The 21,246-nt window shown below is 38.6% G+C and overlaps 1 protein-coding gene across 1 annotated transcript in view; it reads left to right on the top strand.

Annotated features, from left to right (window-relative positions):
- IL17REL (interleukin 17 receptor E like) overlaps positions 1–21,246 on the top strand; it is a 51,029-nt gene that overhangs the window by 17,953 nt on the left and 11,830 nt on the right. Inside the window, exons 2-9 of the mRNA XM_086610829.1 lie at positions 2,205–2,232; positions 7,946–8,095; positions 8,881–8,990; positions 10,475–10,589; positions 13,766–13,810; positions 14,643–14,782; positions 14,936–15,007; positions 17,257–17,311. Of these exons, the coding sequence (XP_086466955.1) occupies positions 2,205–2,232; positions 7,946–8,095; positions 8,881–8,990; positions 10,475–10,589; positions 13,766–13,810; positions 14,643–14,782; positions 14,936–15,007; positions 17,257–17,311 (715 nt within the window). The remainder of the gene's footprint in view (positions 1–2,204; positions 2,233–7,945; positions 8,096–8,880; positions 8,991–10,474; positions 10,590–13,765; positions 13,811–14,642; positions 14,783–14,935; positions 15,008–17,256; positions 17,312–21,246) is intronic.

The following is a 21,246-nucleotide window of genomic DNA, read 5'->3' as shown; positions in this document are numbered from 1 at the left end:
TGTCTCACCACCCTCATTGTAAAAAATGTCTTCCTTGTGTCCAATCTAAATCTACCCTTTTTTAGTTTAAAACTGTTACCCCTTGTCCTATCGCAACAGGCCCTACTTCTTTGAGTGTTGGTGTAGTATTGTGTAGAAACAGCCAAAGTAATATCTTTAACAATATCAAAAGTAATTTTTATAATCTTCAGTCTATGAAAGTATACGGCCATCTCTGTCTTATTACAAAAAGTGTTTTAAAATACCACCTTTTGTGCATCAGAACTTTTATAAGTCCTAGTGACAAACTGTCAATTGTGAAAGATGAGAACTTACCTCCAGAAGTGATTATTAAAAATAAAAAAGCCAAAAGGACGAAAGAATGAGAACTAATACAGGTTAGAGATCAATGGTTTTCTAAAGCCTTTCTTTAAAAACAAGCTTATCTAGCTAAAAACTTCAAAGCAGCGATGAAGGACAAAAAACACACTTCTCGGGTACTCTAGGCAGCTGTGGCAAGGTAGCTAACATGTCATTTCTCACCTGCAGCAATAATATGATTTTACTCTACAGCTGTGTTTATGAGTAGGACAGATGTACCTGCGGATGAAAGCCTCATGGAAGACCAAGCAATAGTTATTTTATGATGTGCTAATGCTTACCCAGGCTGCAGCCTCTGTGTTTATCTACAACTTGAAAACTTCTCAATGTCATAGAATCATAGAATCATAGAATGGTTAGGGTTGAAAGGGACCTTGAAGATCATCTAGTTCCAACCCCCCTGCCATGGGTAGGGAAATCCTCCACTACACCAGGTTGCCCAAAGCCTCGTCTAACCTGGCCTTGAACACTTACAGGGATGGGGCAGCCACAACTTCTCTGGGCAACATGTTCCAGTGCCTCACCACCCTCAATGTGAAAAATTTCTTCCTTATATCTAATCTAAATCTCCCCTCTTTCAGTTTAAATCCATTGCCCCTTGTCTTATCACTACACACCCTTGTAAAAAATCCCTCTCCATCTTTTTTCTCTAGGCCCCCTTTAGGTACTGGAAAGCTGTTATAAGATCACCCTGGAGCCTTCTCTTCTCCAGGCTGAACAGCCCCAACTCTCTCAGCCTGTCTTCATAGCAGAGGTGCTCTATCCCTCGGATCACCTTTGTGTCCACTGAGAGACACTTGCTGGCTCTAAAACTCACAGATTTTTGGCTTATTGACAAGATCCTAAAATGTTTTAAATGGACCGAGAGCTGCTGGTCTGTTTGAGAGCAGAGGAGACAAGGTGGTGCCTGCTCCTCTTGTGGGTGACGAAAGTGTCTCTGAGAAGGAGATGCTGATTTTGAAGGAAAGCAGAGGGGAACATATATGCTGTATACAAAGAAATACTGGTATAAGTGCTATGTCAGGAACTTGAATGCCAGAACAACAGAAAACAGAATTTGCTGGCAAAGTAATAGCCTTTCTTTAGAATGTCACGCACAGTATTCAAAGTCAGTGTTGTTATTTTTATACTCCACAGAATTTTAGTGTGTGGTTAAGTGTTTATTTTACTGGGAAAATGGATGTAGTCTGTCTGAAAGATAGCTGGAAACTTGTTAAAATCTCAGTGTCAGGTTCACTTTGCCTCTTACTAAAACACTTTACCACTTGAACATGGTAAGTACTGTGCCTGAGTAATCTTATTTTCCTGTTTCTGAGCCAGACAGTTCTCAGAAATAAAAAGGCAAATCTTGTTTCTGAACTTCATTTGCAATTACTGTAATACTTCCTTCCATTGGCCTAGTGTGATCTTCTAAAAATATAATATTCAGAAGTGTTCTAGATATCTTCTAACGAAAAATTGCTTGGTTTCTTTCTTTGCCCTGGTATGAAGCAGTCCACTGTAACAAAACCGTAAATAAGCTATTGGTCAACGTGAATGGCAGTACCTTGTAAACTGATCTCTGTATGTGATGGAAGTGTTGTAGGTGTTATAGCAATTACAAGTCAGTAGAAATACATGAAAATAAGGATAATGCTGATCTTGTGTCCCCATATGTATCAGGCTGTCATATGCAGTAGTGATGTGCAATTTTCACTGTATTTGAAAATATTTTTTTAATCTTGAAAGCGATCTCTGCAAATGTTTGCTTGTTTAATGCATTTTTATATTTGTGTACAATCATTGAGCAATATTTATTTTTATTGTTATCTCAACTTTTGTCATATTTTTGTTTCTGTTTGCAGGGGATTCATTGTAAAAGCAAACCTTCCAGTGAGTATGCATCATTCACATTTTTACTACATTTGTTTTTGGAAGATTAAGATAATTTATTGCAGATAATAAATCCACTTTCTTGGTGACATCATATCACTGTCATGACAGGGTATTTACCACCAGTTTCCATGTACAAAACATCAGAAATTGGTAGGGTCTGATAAATAATAGGTTAATAATGATTGTGCATTGTTGCTTTATAATTTTCTTTATCATAGATGATCATTGGGAGAGTTTACTTAGTCATTTAATGTGTTTTATTGCTTGTACTTATTATTATTTCCTACAGTAATAACGCAGGCTCTTGAATTACCTGAGCTCTGAAGGCTCCATCGATCACTCCTCCAGGTCACATAATCCCTTGAGAGGGAAGTACGAGGCCTCTGCCTTGCAGACAGTCCCCTCTGGGAGGGCATTCCTAGCTGGTGCCCAGCTCTGAGCACTGCTTGTCTCCACGGTGCCTTTCCTGGATCCGTGTGGCAGAGAGTCCATAGATGGGGTGAAGCTGTAGCACTGAGCCACAAGTGTGTGAGATGCTGATGCTATGGCATGGGACATGAGCTGAATGTCAGCTGGCAGGAGTCTTAAGCATGGCATTTATGGGACGTTTGTTGAGGTGGAGAGAAAGAACAGGGCTGTGGAAGCGATGCAGTTCAAAAGTCCCACCTGAAAAAGTCTCTAGCTTTCTATGGGTGAGCAGAATGAACCATCGGTGGCTGGTTCAAGGATTGTGAATGAATCTTTTTAGGATTAGGCAGCTGAGCTACTAGTTACACAAACTACACGGAAGGAATTGTAGGAGAGGAGAGAAACAGGCACGTTGACCTCTGCTCTGCCTAGCTGAAGCATGCCTTCATGCCCTCGGGCAGCACAGGCTGAGGAAACCAAACCCTTCAACCCAGGTCTTACAGGGAAGGACAGCTGCAATACTGTTGGTTATGAGTTAAAATCTATGCTGGGTATTACACAAATGCAGATCTAGATAGTGGGGACTCACTACAGATACCACAAGGTGGTGATTCATTCCACCCATCTTAGGACAAAGTCAGTTATGTGCTGGGAGGGAGGCAAGAAGGGTTCTCCCTCTCTGTTGGCTACCAGAGATGCTTAGATGATGCACATAACCTTAAACTAGATATTTAGCTCTTAGTTGGATATAGACTTTGGCCACTGAAGACTTTGTAAACTAAAGATCCTTATCCTTCAAGATGATGTACATGAAGCAGGGCTGGTTGTAGGTTTTCAGTGCTGCCTGAAAATGACTTATCAGCTATCTTTATTACAAGTAACATGGAGGATGACTCAGCCTCATGTGTTGAAAAAACATTTTTTTAGTCTTCATCCTAATTCACTTGTGCAACACTGGGTGTATACTCATTTCCATACTTCCTTTTCTATAGCCACTCTTTTTATTAATTATTTGAGGTAAAATTACCTTAGAAGACCTTAACTGTATAATAGAGCACCTTTGCAGTAGTCATTGCTTTTAGCTGCAACAAAAAGTTGACATTATTTCCTAGAATTTTCAGCTATCAGCTCAGTAGTGTTTGGCAACTTAGCTTTGATTCTGCCTTCTCCCTCCTGCTCTTCTAGACTATTAGCAGTACACAAGGGCTGTCATAGTATTTGAAATTCACTGTAACATATCCAGACATTGATACCAATATACCAATGATTTTATAAAAGCCTTATATGCTCAGAAAATGTATTTGGCACAGTGTATCACCATGTTGTCCATTGTCCTTGAAAGTCTGAAATACTTTTTGAACATACAACTGTGAAACCCTTCTAATTTACTGTGCATTGAAATTTATTGTGAAAGGGAGGCTGTCAGCCTGAAATTTAATCAATTTCATAATTGGTGTAAGGACTTTTAAGTAGTGAATTTTGGTATTAATTAACTGAAGTGCATCGTGTGGTTTTCTTAGGAGAGCCTATCTAGTTTGTTTGTGAAGTTTATTGAATCATCCTAATGCACAGATGCAGCAGATACTGTGGTAAATCATATGCAAATAGGTTTGAAATGCTACTGTAATTTATGCTCATGGAATGATGCTCCAGTGAAGCAATTGTAGTGTGATCTGGATACGATCACAGATTTAGCACTGTCAGTATCCTAAGTAGTTCAGATTCTTACAGTTCTTGTAGGGAAGAAATATCAGACAAAAAAAACCAGTTAAGATTTTCTATTGGATGTTGGCCTGGGCCTGTTTTTAATAGGTTTTCTCTGCAGGTTTTTTTTGCTGTTCTCCAATTTCATCTTCTTCCCTCAGTCTTCAAATTATCCATCTAATCATTTATATTGTGTATTCATTGTTCAGCTCTGGCTTCTGTTATCCAAGGGTACATAAGGTGTGTTTTGCTGTCATGACAGTTCTGGGTTGATTGCTGCATCATCAGATAAGAAAATAATCTGCTGTGGTTGAGCTGATGGCAAATGTACAAGGAAAGTGTCTGCTGAATAATAAGCCTGGGCTTCTTTATGCCTGGGTTTATGTGTGTCCGTAATTAAGGAATCTTTTATTATGGCAACAATCCCTTTCTCATGTAGGGCTAATTAGAGTTATAATTCATAAGCATAAAATTTAGGCAAGATTTACTCAGCACATCATTTGTGTAGCAAGGTGTATCTTCATGTCTTCTGGAGTGTAGATCAAACTACTCGTGAGAAAAGGAGAGAGGTGCGTGTTCCAGAGGAAACAGTCTAAGGAGGGGGATTAAAAGATGATAAGGTAACAGTTTACTGAAGAATTAGTCAGAAATGAGTTTCGTACTGTGATGATTTATAGAATTAAAATTATTTTCTCTCAGCTCTTCCTTGTATCATATATTTATTGTGATCCAAAACTAACATCCTCATGCATGATATCAATTTAAATTATTATAAATTAGTTTTACAGCATCTTTTTCAATTCTCAAAATGTGTCATAAAATTAATAGGAAAAAATCTGAAGTGGAAGAGTAATTTTGTTTTACCGAGTGTATTACTTATTTGTTCTCAATTCAGAGGTAGAGACTGTGATCGAAGAAGATAGTGTCCCTGCTTACTGATAGACAGTAGTCCCTAAAAGTGTGTTTGTACATCTGCCTGATGTTGGTCCAATGACAGCAATGCACCTAGGTACACTTAGGATTCTCCTGAGACGGTTTCAAACATGAGACATCTGATAATACCATACCTCAGGCAGTAATAACTAAGGATTGAATTCAATTAAGTCATGACACTCTCTCCTAAAAATAAGTAGGGTCAAATAATATGGTCAAATTCACCCAAAGAGAATATTTTGTGAAGAACTGTCAGCTCTGACAATGTATATATATACACATTATTCTTCCCTTATATAATTTCTGCACAGACATGGGAATAGTCAAGATTAGGCATGGATCAAGCAATTTACACCAACAATCAAGGAATTAAGCAGGAACAGTTTCTCCTGGATACTGTTTGGCATCTGCAACTGCATATCATACAGTAGAGCCAAGAAAATATCTTTTTGAGCAGAGACAGAGCTAAAACTAATCATGACTTATCACATTATTAGTAATAATTATCAGATAGTTCTGCAATATAATAACCTCTCAATTAACTGTGAGTGGATTGATTGAAACTTGTACGATAAAACTCCATCCCGAGATACCTTCAGGATTATTACACCACCCATTCTTGAAACACAGAATGTGCTGTTCATATTTGTCTGCTGTGCACTGCACTTTTAAGGTGGCCTCATCTCTGTGGAAGCATGTTTATAAATCCTTCAAAAGTCAATGTGCTCCACTGCTCTTAAAGCTTAATTTATATATTTTTAATAATCTGTGTTTTTCCTTTGGTTTGCACAAATTATCTTCTCTCGTTGCCAATATTATCTTGAATGATTGAGAATTGACTCTACTGTCAGTTGAGGTAAAGTGTCCTTGTTTTTCCATTCTTTTCCGCTTGGTTCATGTCAGCATATCCTGTTGCCTCCAAAAGATGCTTAATGGCACAAAACCGGGATAATGGAGTGGAGATTCAGGTGTGAAGCATTTGTCTGGTCTGACTTTTGATATGTGCTATGCAGGACTTAGTTACTTCTCCCGACACCAAGCGTGAGGGCGCCTTAAGGCCTGACAGATTCAAGCCAAGGTACCACATTTACGTCAGCCTATCTCACGTCAGTATCATCAGTATCTGATCCCTGGCAGCGGGCTTCAGCGGCAGCTGAACACTGCGAAAGTGAGGATCTCGTAATATAGAAAGAGGTCCTGTACAGGTTCATACGTTTTCAGTCTTTAAATTTAGAGCACTTTCCTTCATTGTAGGGGTAAGTAAGGATAAGATTTGCCCTTCCTCCTCCTCCTCCACATCCTACCTTTCATCTGTGAGAACTGTGGATGTGTCTTCCATGTGAGTCAATGGGCATCCATGCTTGACGGCGATTCCCGGCTAGACATTGAGGGATGTGCCTTTTCCTGATGATTTGAATTAAGAGAGTTCTCCTGTATTTTATGGCACGCACAGTATCGTGGCACTGCTGTTCATAATAGTTGAAGTCCTCCTAGGAGTATGACCAGCAGTATGACTAGTAAGAGTCAAATGTTTTTTGTTCTTCCAGCCTCTCCCCAGGGGAAGGAGAATGTGCAGTGAAATACTTGGTTTTACTTGGGTGTCTTTTAACTTTCATGCTATGTATCAAAGCAAGAAGGGTAAGAAACGTTTCAAAGAAATTGCTATGCTGTAGTTGCAGCTAAAATGAGGTGTATACCACAAAGCCAAGGCAAAAATCTGATTCACTGGCTATTTGTTCTGACAGTCTCTCGAATTTTTAATTTTTGGGACTACAAACAATGCATACGAGGCAGAGAAGCCCAAGAAATACATTTGGGGATTAAATCCACTGTACCAACATAAATTCATAAATAAATAACTGATTTCTCTGCGGGGCAGTCTGAGAAGTAGAAGGAGATAAAATATGGCTAACTGATGAGATTTGGAGCCTGAAGGATGTTTTTCTTTTATATTAGCCTACAGAAGTTTGCTGTACAAATGCATATCCTAAGGCTTTGGGATGCCTAAATTTGCGTAGGAAAATAAGATGACATATAATAGTTGTGTTCTGTGCTTACTGTTTACACCTTGAAGATAGCCTGGATAATATTTATTCTACTCTTGCTGTTCTGGTCTAAAGGAGAAGGAAATCCTGTAGGTGTGAGGGATTTTTCCATGACTATGAATGCAATGGTGCCCTCTTGTGTGAAAATTCTATTTTAACAGCAGTTGAGACCATCAGCCAATCCTAAAATTAAAATACTGCCTATGAGATTGCTCACAATATACAGGTAATGTTTTTGAAAAAAAGTCTAAATAAACTATTAGTCTAGCCTCAATGTAGCAGATCTGATTACTTAGAACCACTATTCTAGATGTGCTCTGCTAGCCTCAACTGTTAGTGGTGTGATTCCTTCCTCTTGTGGGTTAACACTTCCCTAAGCCAGGAAATTTATTATCAAACCCCATCTGTAATATAGTTCTTTCCAACCCCTCTGCATTGCTAGTGAAGCCACCTAGCTGTGTTGGTCACTTGAAGGTCTTAGGTAAAGTTCTGGCTTTTTTGAAGTCAATGGGGACTTTACTACTGATTTCAGTAGAGCTGGAGCTTCACCTTTGGCACTTTCTCTCCCCAGATATCCTGCGCACAATGAGGTTTCTCTGTCTTTGTATTTCCATTTGCAGGTGGAATTTTTAACAGCTTCTGTCATAATGCTCCTGCATCTTTATCTTCTGTGGTACTGAAAAGCATGAAGATCTCAACAGTGATGAAATGTGTCCAAGGAAGCCCATGCTCTCTTCATTTAAACGTTAAAGGAACTCTGAGTCTGGACGGTAGGAAGCAGATCTGCTACTGAATAATTTCTGTTTACTTTTTATTTATAGCTTTTCACCCAAATTTTGTTCCATATTGCAATATTTGTGTCCAAGCTGTTTTCATGTAATTATATCAGAAAGATTTTTTTTGTGAAACCGTTTCACTACAAACCAGGATAAAGCCCTGGCCCTGCTCAAGGGAATGAGAACTGAGATAATGAATTCAAGACGACTGAATTTTTACTTCCAACTTAACTTGTCCTCTACTAATGCCCCAAGCATACTGCTGCTTTTTCCCTTCTTGCTCTGACACGCGTGCACGCACGCACACACAGTCTGTCTGCCCTGGTAACTCAGACTGAGCTGGAGCGGCTGCCCCAACAGGAAGAGAAACAGCTCATGTGTCTAAAGTTACAATTCTGCACTAAAATCAAATGTAAGCACTGAAACTTCTTGGACATAGTCTATTTTTACTAACACACTGCCATTCAGGTGCTTAGTGTGTTACATTAGTGTGTTTAGACATTTCCTGGTGTGCTTCACTCAGAGTTGATAGGTTTATTTTTAAAATTTGTATGAGTATTTGCATAATTAAAGTTTCAATTTGTAGCAAACTGTATCAAATCCTTGCTCCTACCCCCATGTATGTGGTATATATAACGCCCCTTTTTAAAACGGAGATAAAATACATGTGTCTTTCACTTCAAAGGAAAACTTATGACATGGTGTATTTTAATTTATTTTTTGTTTTTCTTAAAGATGCTCAAATTACATTTTTGAAATCTATCCCTAACTCATTTCAGAAAATATCCGTGGGCTGGAAATATGTTCTTTTTCACTGGACACACAGCAATCTCAATGCATAAATGTGAGATTTGCTAGGAAAAAAAGCAAGATGCTTAATGGAAAGAAGGTAGACTTCTTTTATGGGTTGTTTTTCATTTAAATGTTTATAAACCTTTGGAAAAAATGTATTTTCTATCTCTTATTTTCTTCTCTTATTGACTTTGTGGAAAACTACAACGAAATGTACGCTTCAGCATTGTCAAATGAAACTCCAAAACAAAATGTCCTTTCATAACCTATAAATTCAATTCTCCACCATTTTCGTTCTTCTTCCAACTACCTTTTTGCATGAGAAGCTGCCTCTGCAAATAATTTTTGTATCAGTCTTGCTAGCTTTCTTTATGTGCCCACCAAATCGTGAGGAAGATTTTGTAACTCCAATTGTTAGGAACCATAATGCCACAGGGATTTCAAGTACATACGTACGATTTATTCAAGTCCAACCATGCCAATGGAATTTACACATCTAGAAGACAGCCTAGTGCCTAAGAGCTTGTGCACATCTGTCCTAAACTCATGGCAATAATTGCAGCAGTGGAGTACAATTTTTTACTAAACGAGACCCAGAAGTATTTGTTTTTAAAATTTGCAACTGGGAAAAAAAAAAAAAAAATCCATCTTTGACCAACTGTTTAAAAGAGATGAATTTTTGCTTTCAATTAGTGGTGGATAACTGTTATTAATACCATACAAAATATGTTACTTCATGTGCTTTGTAAATGTTATATTGACTGCACATGTGAAACAAAGTTCTTCTCCCAGACTGCACTTGCAATTTACGCTCTGTAGGACTTAATGAATCAAACGTCCCTGTAGGGAATATAAGGCCAGCAATGAACAATTGGTAGCTTTTAGAGCAGGGTAAGTTTACAGGCAAGACTCAACAAACATATTTAATGACATTTTCTTAGTTTTGGTTCAGTGACTAGAGTGATGACAGAAGGTGTCTTTTACTCTCCAAATGCCTTGTACAAAACAGGAGTACTTCCAACGTGAAAATTTATGTGGAATTTAACAGTTAACTGCTATCAGTGAGGGAATGACCTGCTATAATTGGACCTCAACTTTTGTCTCCTAAATTACTTTCTCTGTCACAAACTGTTACTGAAATGAATAAATGTGCTGAAATTGCCATTAAATGTTTAAACAGATCTTTTTTCCTATTCTGCAAGTGTTTGTGCTTGTAAAATGCCTACAAACTGGGACTTTCGGTAGTATGAAAGACCTTTTTGCTTTCAAAGTTGGATAAGCATTGGGTACCTGTATTTCTATGCTTTTAGGATTATTTGATAGCTTGTAGATATTTGGATTTCTGGAAGAGAAGAAAATAGTAACATCCTAGATTAGAAGTAATGATACTCTTTGAAATCATTTCATTAAGTGGTATTTGCTTTACATTCTTAACACTACAATATCTGAAACTGCTGAATGTTCCTTGTAAATATAAATAAATCTAAACAAAGAATATTGCTTGCTTAACTCTGATGACCAGTGATTTTCATGTATTCTAGGAGTCACGGACAAACTTGATTTTATAAATATTTTAAACAGGTACAGGTGCAATTCAATTGCATTGAAGTCAATGTAGCACAACACATCTATGTGACCATGAAAACAGTACCAAATTACTGTGAAGTCAAGCTGAGTCAGGAATACTACGTTGAAGGTAGGAAAACATCTTAAACCAAATGTTTTTCAGGAAACGTCTTTTCAGAGAAAAAAAACCCCAAGCCAAACCAAAACCCAAATGCAAATCCAAATCACATTCTGGGATATACTGATCTAACTGATGGGAGATCCTGTATGCTGGGTCCAATCTCATTCTACATTTCGATGATTTATTTTGTGCATATAAATGTCTGACTTGCTATAAAAAACAGTGACCAAAGTTTATATCTAAAAGTACACAGAAAATTGAACTACATTATGCATTTGTTCTAAACGGCCTTCTTGTGATTGGTGTGTGATCTTTCTCTGCCTGCAAATTCAATCCTGTGTGCTCTCTGTGATTAGATGGACCCTCTGCTTCTCTTCATAGTTAGGCAACAGGTGGTTTCAGGGATTGAAGAAAGCTTAATAAGAAAGCTTAAAGAAATTTCTTTTTATTTTCATTAGCTAGCTGTTCTATTGCCTGTTTTCATGTAACTGGATAAGATAAGGTAGCATTTTTCCATGTTTTTGGGATAAAGTGCCTACTGTATGCATATAAAAATAGATTGAGCACTGGGGTCCAACCAAGATACAGAGTGGCTAGTGGAGACAAGTGCACCAAATGGTAGTGCCAAAATGAAATGAGAGTCCTTGTTGGGTCCAGTGCCTGGGATTGTTCTGCCTTCCCATATCCAGTCTGTGGGTGGGTGGCTCTTGCCCTTGTCCCTTCGTACAGTACCATCCCTTGCACACAGTATCAGACACATTGTGGCTGTTTCACGCTTTCATAGAAGTAAAGCCTTTTTGTATTTAAAAAGCCTTTCATTTTCCTGGTAAGTCCTGATTCACTGATGATACAGATACATGTGAATAAAATAAAGCCTATTTTTGAGACACTTTACAAGGGTGAGTAAACAAATGAAAATAGGAAATATTTATCTAGGGAAAAGAGAGCAAAGTGTTGCTTTAATACTGAGTTAACCAAGGAGAGGTGAAAACAGTATGCAGCACATTATGAGCTGATTTAGTGTTCTTAAATCAGATTTGAGTTTTGGAGATAGAAATATTTGATGTTAGTTCTGAAAGTGTAACTTGGCCTCTAATTCTGGGAGCTAAATCGGGTGTTTCTTTGTAAACCTAGAGTAGAATCAGAATAGCAAAAATACACAGTTGTTTATAACAGAGGACTAAGCCTGGTAAACAACAGGAGTAGCTTTCAAGGAAATAATAACTGAAATTATTATTAATTTAATTATTTTTACTTAAATAATTGTTGCATACTAGGTAAAGTATTGCAGTATTATATCCTAGATTGCCACCTTAATCTGCTGATGAGGTTTTCCAGTAGAAACCCCACACTGGTGAGACATGGTTTTGATGGATGGACCACTCAGTGGATAAGGAATTGGCTGGATGGTCGTACTCAAGGAGCTGTGGTCAACAGTTCAATGTTCAAGTGGAGGCCAGTGATGAGTGGTGTTCCTCAGGGGTCAGTACTGGGACCAGTGCTATTTAACATAGAATCATAGAATCATAGAATGGTTAGGGCTGGAAGGGACCTTCAAAGGTCATCTAGTCCAACCCCCCTGCAAGGAACAGGGATATCTCCAACTAGATCAGGTTGCTCAGGGCCTTGTCCAACCTGGCCTTGAACGTCTCCAGGGATGGAGCATCCACCACCTCTCTGGGCAACCTGTTCCAGTGTTCTACCACTCTCATAGTAAAAAATTTTTTCCTAATATCCAACCTGAAACTACCTCCCTCTATTTTAAAACCATTACCCCTTGTCCTATCATAACTGGCCCTCCTGAACAGCCTCTCCCCATCTTTCCTGTAGGCCCCCTTGAGGTACTGGAAGACCGCTACAAGGTCACCCCGGAGCCTCCTCTTCTCCAGGCTGAACAGCCCCAACTCTTTCAGCCTGTCCTCATAGGAAAGGTGCTCCAGCCCTCTTATCATCTTCGTGGCCCTCCTCTGGACCCTCTCCAACTGGTCCATGTCCTTCTTATGTTGGGGACTCCAGAACTGGACGCAGTACTCCAAGTGAGGTCTCACTCAACAACAACAACCAACATCTTTGTTGGTGACATGGATAGTGGGATCGAGTGCATCCTCAGCAAGTTTGCAGGTGACACCAAGTTGTGTGGTGTTGTGGACACGCTGGAGGGAAGGGATGTCATCCAGAGGGACCTTGACAGACTGGAGAGGTGGGCCTGTGAGAACCTCATGAAGTTCAACAAGGCCAAGTGCAAGGTCCTGCACGTGGGTCGGGGAAATCCCAAGCACAAGTACAGGCTGGGTGGAGAATGGATTGAGAGCAGCCCTGAGGAAAAAGACTTGGGAGTGCTGGTGGATGAGAAGCTCAACATGAGCCGGCAATGTGCACTGGCAGCCCAGAAAGCCAATCGTATCCTGGGCTGCATCCAAAGAAGCGTGGCCAGCAGGTTGAGGGAGGTGATTCTGCCCCTCTACTCTGCTCTTGTGAGATCCCACCTGGAATACTGTGTTCAGCTCTGGAGTCCCCAACACAGGAAGGACATGGAGCTACTGGAGCGAGTCCAGAGGAGGGCCATGAAGATGATCCGAGGGCTGGAGCACCTCTCCTATGAAGACAGGCTGAGAGAGTTGGGGCTGATAGCCTGGAGAAGAGAAGGGTCCAGGGTGATCTTCTCGCAGCCTTCCAGTACCTAAAGGGGGCCTACAGGAAAGATGGAAAGGGACTTTGGACAAGGGCGTGTAGTGATAGGACAATGGATTTAAACTGAAAGAGGGGAGATTTAGCTTAGATATAAGGAAGAAATTTTTCACATTGAGGGTGGTGAAGCACTGGAACAGGTTGCCCAGAGAAGTTGTGGCTGCCCCATCCCTGTAAGTGTTCAAGGCTAGGTTGGATGAGGCTTTGAGCAATCTGATCTAGGGGAAGGCATCTCTGCCCATGTCAGAGGGGTTGGAACTAGATGATCTTTGAGGTGCCTTCCAACCCTAACCATTCTATGATTCTATGAGATAGCTCCTTAAGGCAAGTTGTGTTATAATCTCTATGTGTGGTAAGGATACTTTTCTATTTTGCTGTTTATCTAGAGGTGCATGTAAATCTGCCTCTAAAATGGGGTATAAGAGATAGATTTCCTGTTGGGAAGCTATTGGATAAAACGGCACTGAAGAAATCTCTGGTTTCTATTTTTTTTGCAGATTGCAGAAACAGTGATGTGGGAAAATATATTCCAGCTTGTTCAGGTGAGCTGATCTTCTACACAACATAAAGCTGTGAGATATTTCTGGTGACCTATACAATGATATGTTTTCATAGCTGAATAAGCAGGGAAAAAAATTATTTACAACTACCCCTACTTATAATTACCATGTACTTGATAGGTAATGTCCTGGAAAATGTGTTTCTTTATATTGGCTTGGAAATGCTAGATAGCAGATAAAGACATTGACAACCTATTTAATACTTAAACTTTTGGAAATAAGTTTGTGTCATTATCATGCACTTTGGATTGCTGGTTTTATATTTTGTCTATAGGCAAACTTCATAAATAGATTGAAATTAATTTGCCTAACTGCTATGCTGATTGTGGCATACCCATGAATATAAAAAAACCACACCATCTCCCTACGTATTATATTTGTCTAACATACTTGCACATATTCACTATGTAATGAAATTGCAGCCTTGGGGTAATCAGCTTTTGTAATAGTATTAGTGTATATATTTCAGGTATTTGTACATGAACTACATAAAATTACAAGTACTAATGTTGAGGTACAATCAGTAGGTGTCCTGGCCTCTCAGTAATGCCAGTGCTAATGTAAAACTGAATAATAATGAAATTTATTCTCGTGAAAATTATTATATCTCACAAAATAAGAATACCTTTAGGAATATCAAGATATAAAAATAATTAATTCAAACATTCTAGGTAAGAATATATAGATATTGAGTTTCATCTCCATCAAGTTATGAAATACGTTCTGTACCTTTAATAAAGAAATAAAAAAATAAAAATAATAAAGTCATAAAGAAACAGATGTGATAATCTCATGCTTGGGTTCTCTTTTTCAGCTGGAAAGTTTGATTATAATGTAGATAAAGCAAGGAAAATTATATCAGTGAATGTATCCAACTTCCTTCGAGATCAAGATTATTACGTTCGCCTGTGCCACAAATGGTTTACCTGTGAAGACGTGGGAGCATTCGCTGTGGTGAGTTAAAGCTCAAAGCAGTTTGCTGAACTGCTGGGGGTGACTTGTAGGTGGAAGCGCTCATTGAGGTCATAGTTACAAGAAATGGCTTTTGTTCATCTTTATTAAAAGTCATTTGCTGCACTGGATTCATAACCATCTTCTTCATTTCAGGTAAAAGGAAAGGAATCTGTAAAATCAGTTTCTCTGAAATACTCTCAGCTGCTCCCTTGTCTCTGCATTGAGGTAACACAGTCTGGAATTTGGTATATACTTGTGTTTCTGATTAAAGAAATTTTATCTGGGATTTGTGCTAAGAAAGGAGAAAAAATCTGTAGAAAAAGACTTTAGACCTAAGTTTTTTACTAAGACTTGTCTGACCTTATGATTATGTAAATGTAAAAGAGATTTTTTAGGAAGCACTAATTAAAACATGGAGATAAGAAGAAAATGGGATACAATTTACATTAATTTGTGGAAAGTATTGTGTAAGATTAATTTGACTGATTTTTTATAAGCGATGAAAAGACAGAAAATGTAATCTGACTGAATTTCAGCATAGCATTTGATACAGTATTGCATGAGAAACTAAAAGGGAAATTGAGGAAGCTGGGAATGAGAACAAGATTTGTATGGCAGATAATACCTAGCTGGAGGGCTAACTCGACTACTCCTGTTGAATGGGGCTGTGCTGGTAGGAAGGTTATTTAGACCACACTTAGAGCAGTTCTTACATAAATGTTTCCATCAGTGACATGGGCACAAAAGGTGGGAACGTGTTAATGAGATTTGCTGATAATACAGTTGAGAGGTGTAATCAAAATGGAAGAGGGTCAGGATAATTGGAAGAGACTGGAGATCTTCGTACATGAAATAACTAAAGGAGGATGAAGTGTATTGTACAAAGTGCAAGTTCATGGACTTGCTCTAATAAAAAGAATTCTTGCTGTAAGATGTGAGTCCTCATTTAGAAATAACAGTGGAGGAAAAAAGATCCGGGTGTAATAGTTCATTGCAGGATAATTAAACTAACATGCTTACATGATGTAAGTGTGAACAAAGGTCTAGTGTATTAGATTATTCCAAGCCAAGAGAAAAGTATGGGCAGGGCCTTTTTTGAAATACTGTAGGCAATTCTTGTATCCATATTCAAGAAAAATTATTTCAAATGGAAGATGCACATTAAAAATCTAGGGTGGTTGGGGAATGGAGAGACTATCTTATAAAGGAGGTTCAAATAACTTGTTTTCATTAGGCAGGTAAAACAGGTAAAGAGAAAACATGTTTGTTTTCTAAATACACATCAGAAGGGTCAGTTATAAGGAAAAGAACAGATTTTTAAAGCTAAAGCCATTCTTGCCACAAGAATAAAGGAGGATAAACTTCATTCCATGAATATATTCAGAATAGCTATAGATTTTTTTTCTGATAATCCGAGAAGTGAGATTTTGGAATATCTCTCATAAAAAGCAGTAAAAAGTCACCAAACCAATTGAAAGTGATCTTTGAAAGATATAAAGACACTATGCGAACCTAATTTCTCAGTGAATTTTGGGGTAGGATTTACCTTGTGGATTAAGATACCTAAATGTAGGTGTCCAGATGTAGATATCTACGTGTGAATTAGATGTCCAAACTCCATTTATAGTCATGGAGATCTAGTTAATACAGTCAGTTACTCAACTGACCAAATGTAAATGGCTATTTTGGGATGTGCTGGATAGCACTGTAGACTCCAGTGAAATCTGAGCACTTTAGTCACTCAGATGTGTGCATTGTAGGGACCTAAACTTGCATATCTTAATATGCGAGTTGAACCCAAAGGTCTTTTCCAAGCCTAGGATTTTTTTTTTTCCACTCTGAAAGGTATGATGTTACTGGGAAGATACTATTCCTCTCAGCATATATGCAGATAATTCTACGATTATAGATAATACGATTGCTGAGCAAACACATGGGAACTGTAATAGAAACGTTTGCACATGAATCTAAATAGTCAGGGTATAGTAACAGCCACGCACATATACTTGCAGATTAGGTCAAGTGCTAGTCCGCAGATTTTAAGGATTCATCCCTTACCATTACAAAGGCCAGGAGATCTGATACTATGATTCTTAAATGTCTTCTGATAGAATCACAGAATTATAGAATGGTTAGGGTTGATACTCCTAGAAAGTAACGACACTATAAAAAACTTAATGAAAATCAAACTGGAGGACTTTCTAAACTAAATTGGGCTAAATATATGACTCAGAAATAGTAGGAGTATAGTGTTAGAAGGGAATCACCTTAGTTCATCAGCTGCAATCCCTCAAATAATGAACAATAAAATAGATATCTAGTGCAAGACATCCTTTTAAAAAACTACTTCTACAGCTTTCTAATAAACAGCATCTTTATCTTTGGTGGAAAGGTTTTCTGTCACATTCTGTCTCAAATGTTAAGAACTGACATATCTGAGAATTTCTAGCTAATGGCCACTTTTTGGGTTGTAGGGTTGGCTGGCAATTCCAGATGCAAGGAGGATACAACTTTGCCCCTTTGAAAATGGCAAGTACTGTGTGATTGCTCTCTATATGAGTGCTTTTCAGCAGCTCCAGTAGATGTCACAGTTTGAAATTCATCTGTGGTGACAACCGTATATTGCAAAACTTCAAGGAAATCATCATATTGGTTTGTTATACTGTGGGTAGACAAAATAAATTACTTTCAGACTAAATTGTTCACCAAGGTTATGCCAATATAAACACTAAGTAACTTTCTAGTCATTTCCCACATTTTCTTAAGCTATGTGCAAACTGACCAGAAGGAAGAAAAGCCACTGAGGTCAGCTTTGAAATGCTGATGTGAGAATAGGGCTTCAAGGAGAGATTTGAAGAAAGTGTCTGACACCCAACTTAAAGGAGGGAAAAGGGAGTGAAAAAAAAGACAGTCAACTGTATATGGGAGTTCCCATACTTAATGGGAAATTATTCACATAAAATGTTCTAGCAAAGTCAGAGTTTGGTCTGAGATGCCAGCTGAAAAAGAAATTTTCATATTATATAGGTCTTTAGTGAAACTTTTACCAGGCAGATAGAAAAAAGCACAGCCCGATAAAGTGTTTTATTGTGTTAAGTCCAACAATATTTTTCCCCTAGTCTATACTAAGAAGCCCATTAAGGGATTTTTGTATTTGATTTAAAAAAAAACCAATCCAAAACATGAGAGAGAATAAGAACACCAACCCATAACAGCACATCCAAACTCCATTAAACTGCATAGACATTCACTGCAATCCTTTCACATTCTTGCAGGGTTGATACATTTGTGTTAAAATGGAAGCAATTTCCTCTTTAGTACGCCCAGCCTTCATTTCTGATTTATTTTACTGTGGGAGAATATTGTGTTTGTGACACTACCATTCCTTTGTAGCAATGGAGTGCAGTTTGACTAAATAGAAAAGGGATTTTTTTTCTCTCTATTTATGCAATAGAGAACACTTGCAGGAATACTCAAGCTCTGTCTGTAGCTATGTCTATGTTGTGTAGTCAGATCTGGCTTCAGGGTCATCAAAGCAAAGCCTATTGGCCATCTGCAGTATGAAGTCCTAACCTCTATTCTTAGTAGCCCTTCAGCCTGAGGCTGGGTCTCAGGGGGCACAGGTGGTTTTCTTCCAGATTTTCTCCTGTCTCTACCTATTTCCTGTGTGTGGAATGGTCACACTTTGGATGTGCAGGACACTAGGCTCATGAATCCCATGATTCCTTCCTTCCTTCTGTATTCTGCTTCTTTTCCTTCTCCTTCTACCGCAGTCATTCTCATCTCAGAGACATGGGATATCTCCTATGGGGATAGATAAAGCATAGGTTACAAAGCTTTATGTAGTCACAGGAAGGGCAGTATGTGCTTTGGCACACTGAAGCTCTTGAAGCTTATTTCTGTCCATTTAGGAAGTTCCAATGGACAATTACAATGGAAAACTTAACTTACAGCTTTGATAAGGAAATGAATATGGGAAATACTGTTTTACAGCTATACTTTTTGTTTAGTCAACTATCATAGAATCATAGAATCATAGAATGGCATAGGCTGGAAGGGACCTCAGAGATCATCTAATCCAACCTCCCTGTCATGGGCAGGAACGCCTCTCAACTAGACCAGGCTACTCAAGGCTCCGTCCAACCTGGCCTTGAACACCTCCAGGGAGGGGGCATCCACAACTTCTCTGGGCAACCTATTCCAAAGTCTCACCACCATCGTGCTGAAGAATTTCTTCCTAAGATCTAATCTAAATCTGTTCTCCTTCAACTTAAACCCATTTCCCCTTGTCCTATCAGTGGATACTCTTGTAAAAAGTCCCTCCCCAGCCTTCCTGTAAGTTCCCTTCAGGTATTGGAAGGCAGCTATTAGGTGCCCCCAAAGTCTTCTCTTTTCAAGGCTGAACTATCCCAGCTCCTGCAACCTGTCCTCGTAGCAGAGGTGCTCCAGCCCCTGGATCATCTTTGTGGCCCTCCTCTGAACACGCTCCAACAAATCTATGTCTCTCTTATGGTGGGGACACCAGAACTGGACGCAGTATTTGAGGTGGGGTCTCACAAGAGCAGAGTAGAGGGGGAGAATCACCTCTCTTGACTTGCTGACCACGCTTCTCTTGGTACATCCCAGGATGCGGTTGGCCTTTTGGGCCGCATGAGCGCACTGCCAGCTCATGTTAAGCTTCTCATCTATAAACCCCCCAAATCCTTCTCTTCAGGGCTACTCTCAACCCACTCTGTGCCAGGAATCTCAAGCAATTTTTCAGACTCTAGCACCTAGCTATTGAAGTATACAAGGAGTTCCAACTTTTGAGCCACATTGTTTTCTTTTTAAATCTTTCTTTTTCCTAACTGACAACTCTGTTTTCTGGAATATCTAAAGTAGATTGGTTCTTTTTTTTTTTGGCTCATTTATCACTGATGTAATAAAGCTGGGATTTTGACTTAATTCTGTGGCATGAGGTAATTAATGGTTGTTATCAGTTGTTGCATCAGAAAGAAGCTCCTCTATGTAATAACTGGTTTGGGTTAGTGTAACTAAAAGATGAAAAAAAGGAAAAAAGAATGTCTATTTGTTACTAAACAATGTAATTATATGATACTGAAGATGAATGAGCATCTTTATTATGATGTAAGTAAGTAGATGCCACAAAGGAGTAAGACAGAAGGCAACTCAGGTGATAAGTGAATGAGTAGGCCTGGAAGCAAACCAGAGAAGTCTTAATTGTGGTGCTATTCTCTTAAATATTAGGATTACACTTACATTATATCTGCATTACTACAGACTCCTATAACATTCAATACGTAGCTGTGTCAACTGTCAGAACTGTAGGGACCTAGGACTTTGCAGTCAGGTTAAACATTCTCTAAACATTAGCTTTATAGTACATATCCAGTTATTAAACCCAGCATTTTTTAAAAAGAATCAAATTTCCAGCAGTTTTTTTTAAACATAATAAAAATTTCCACTTCATAGAAAGTTTCAGTATTTTGATGTATAGGCATTGGGACACAAATTTAAGACAGCAAGAGGCTTGGCAGAATTAAAGAGTCCGGAAGGTTTCTTTTAGAAAATATCAAAAGATTTTATTTCAGGACATTTCTGAGAGAAGCGATGTCAACAGGAATTGTTGTTACACTTGATGGGAGTTGTATTTGGACACCTGGTGTCCAAATGTAGACTTTGCTTCACTTTGCTACATTTTCTAGTCATAGATATCGTTTATTCACTCCTCTTGAACATCCCGCTGGCCAAATTTTCAAGTTTTTGCTTCACAAATAGTTTCAGAAATATATTTTTCTCCTACTTCTGGCTATTAGACAAATGTAAAAGTTTCCAAATTGCTTCCTGAAGTATGAACTGAAATATCAGTTTGAATTTCATGCTGGAGATTCTCTCGTCCACATGGAGCTAAATGGAAAAGAAAGCCAGTACAAAGTAACCAATCAAGTAAATAAGACAGCTTTTATTTTATAATAGTGCCTATTTAAGATATCCCCAAATATATGTTGACTAGCTCTGAAATTACAGTATACCCAGTATACATAGAAAAAAGTTTTATATAAATGCTGTAGAAAAAATATTTTTTCTGAATTACTTGCATAGCTTTTTTTTTACTGCTGAGTTCTTGATATTCAGCTAAAGGCTTGAATTTATCTTCTTACATGTATGCCGTGTGCATGTAAGTCCTACACAAGACAAGCAGAATCTGAATGTCCAATACCATGATCTCTAGTCACTAATGTATGGATTCGTTCCAGTTTACCATACACAGTTAACTGAAGGTCTTTGGTTAGGAATTTACTTGCGTTACACTCTCCCTGTGACTGATGGGCAGAGAATGCACTTCCAGGAGCTTGTGCAGCCTACTTAGGAGCCCTGGTGACGCCAATCTGTCACCGTAGTGGGAGACTGGTAAAACTAAGCTCTCAGGTTGCGTACCTCTGGTAAATACCAACACTTTGGTG

The sequence above is a fragment of the Tauraco erythrolophus genome, chromosome 4 (assembly GCF_009769465.1).
Source record: "Tauraco erythrolophus isolate bTauEry1 chromosome 4, bTauEry1.pri, whole genome shotgun sequence".
In the NCBI taxonomy this organism is placed as follows: Eukaryota; Metazoa; Chordata; class Aves; order Musophagiformes; family Musophagidae; genus Tauraco; species Tauraco erythrolophus.
The sequence above is the reverse complement of the archived record's forward strand: the minus strand, read 5'-3'. Positions and strand labels throughout refer to the sequence as shown.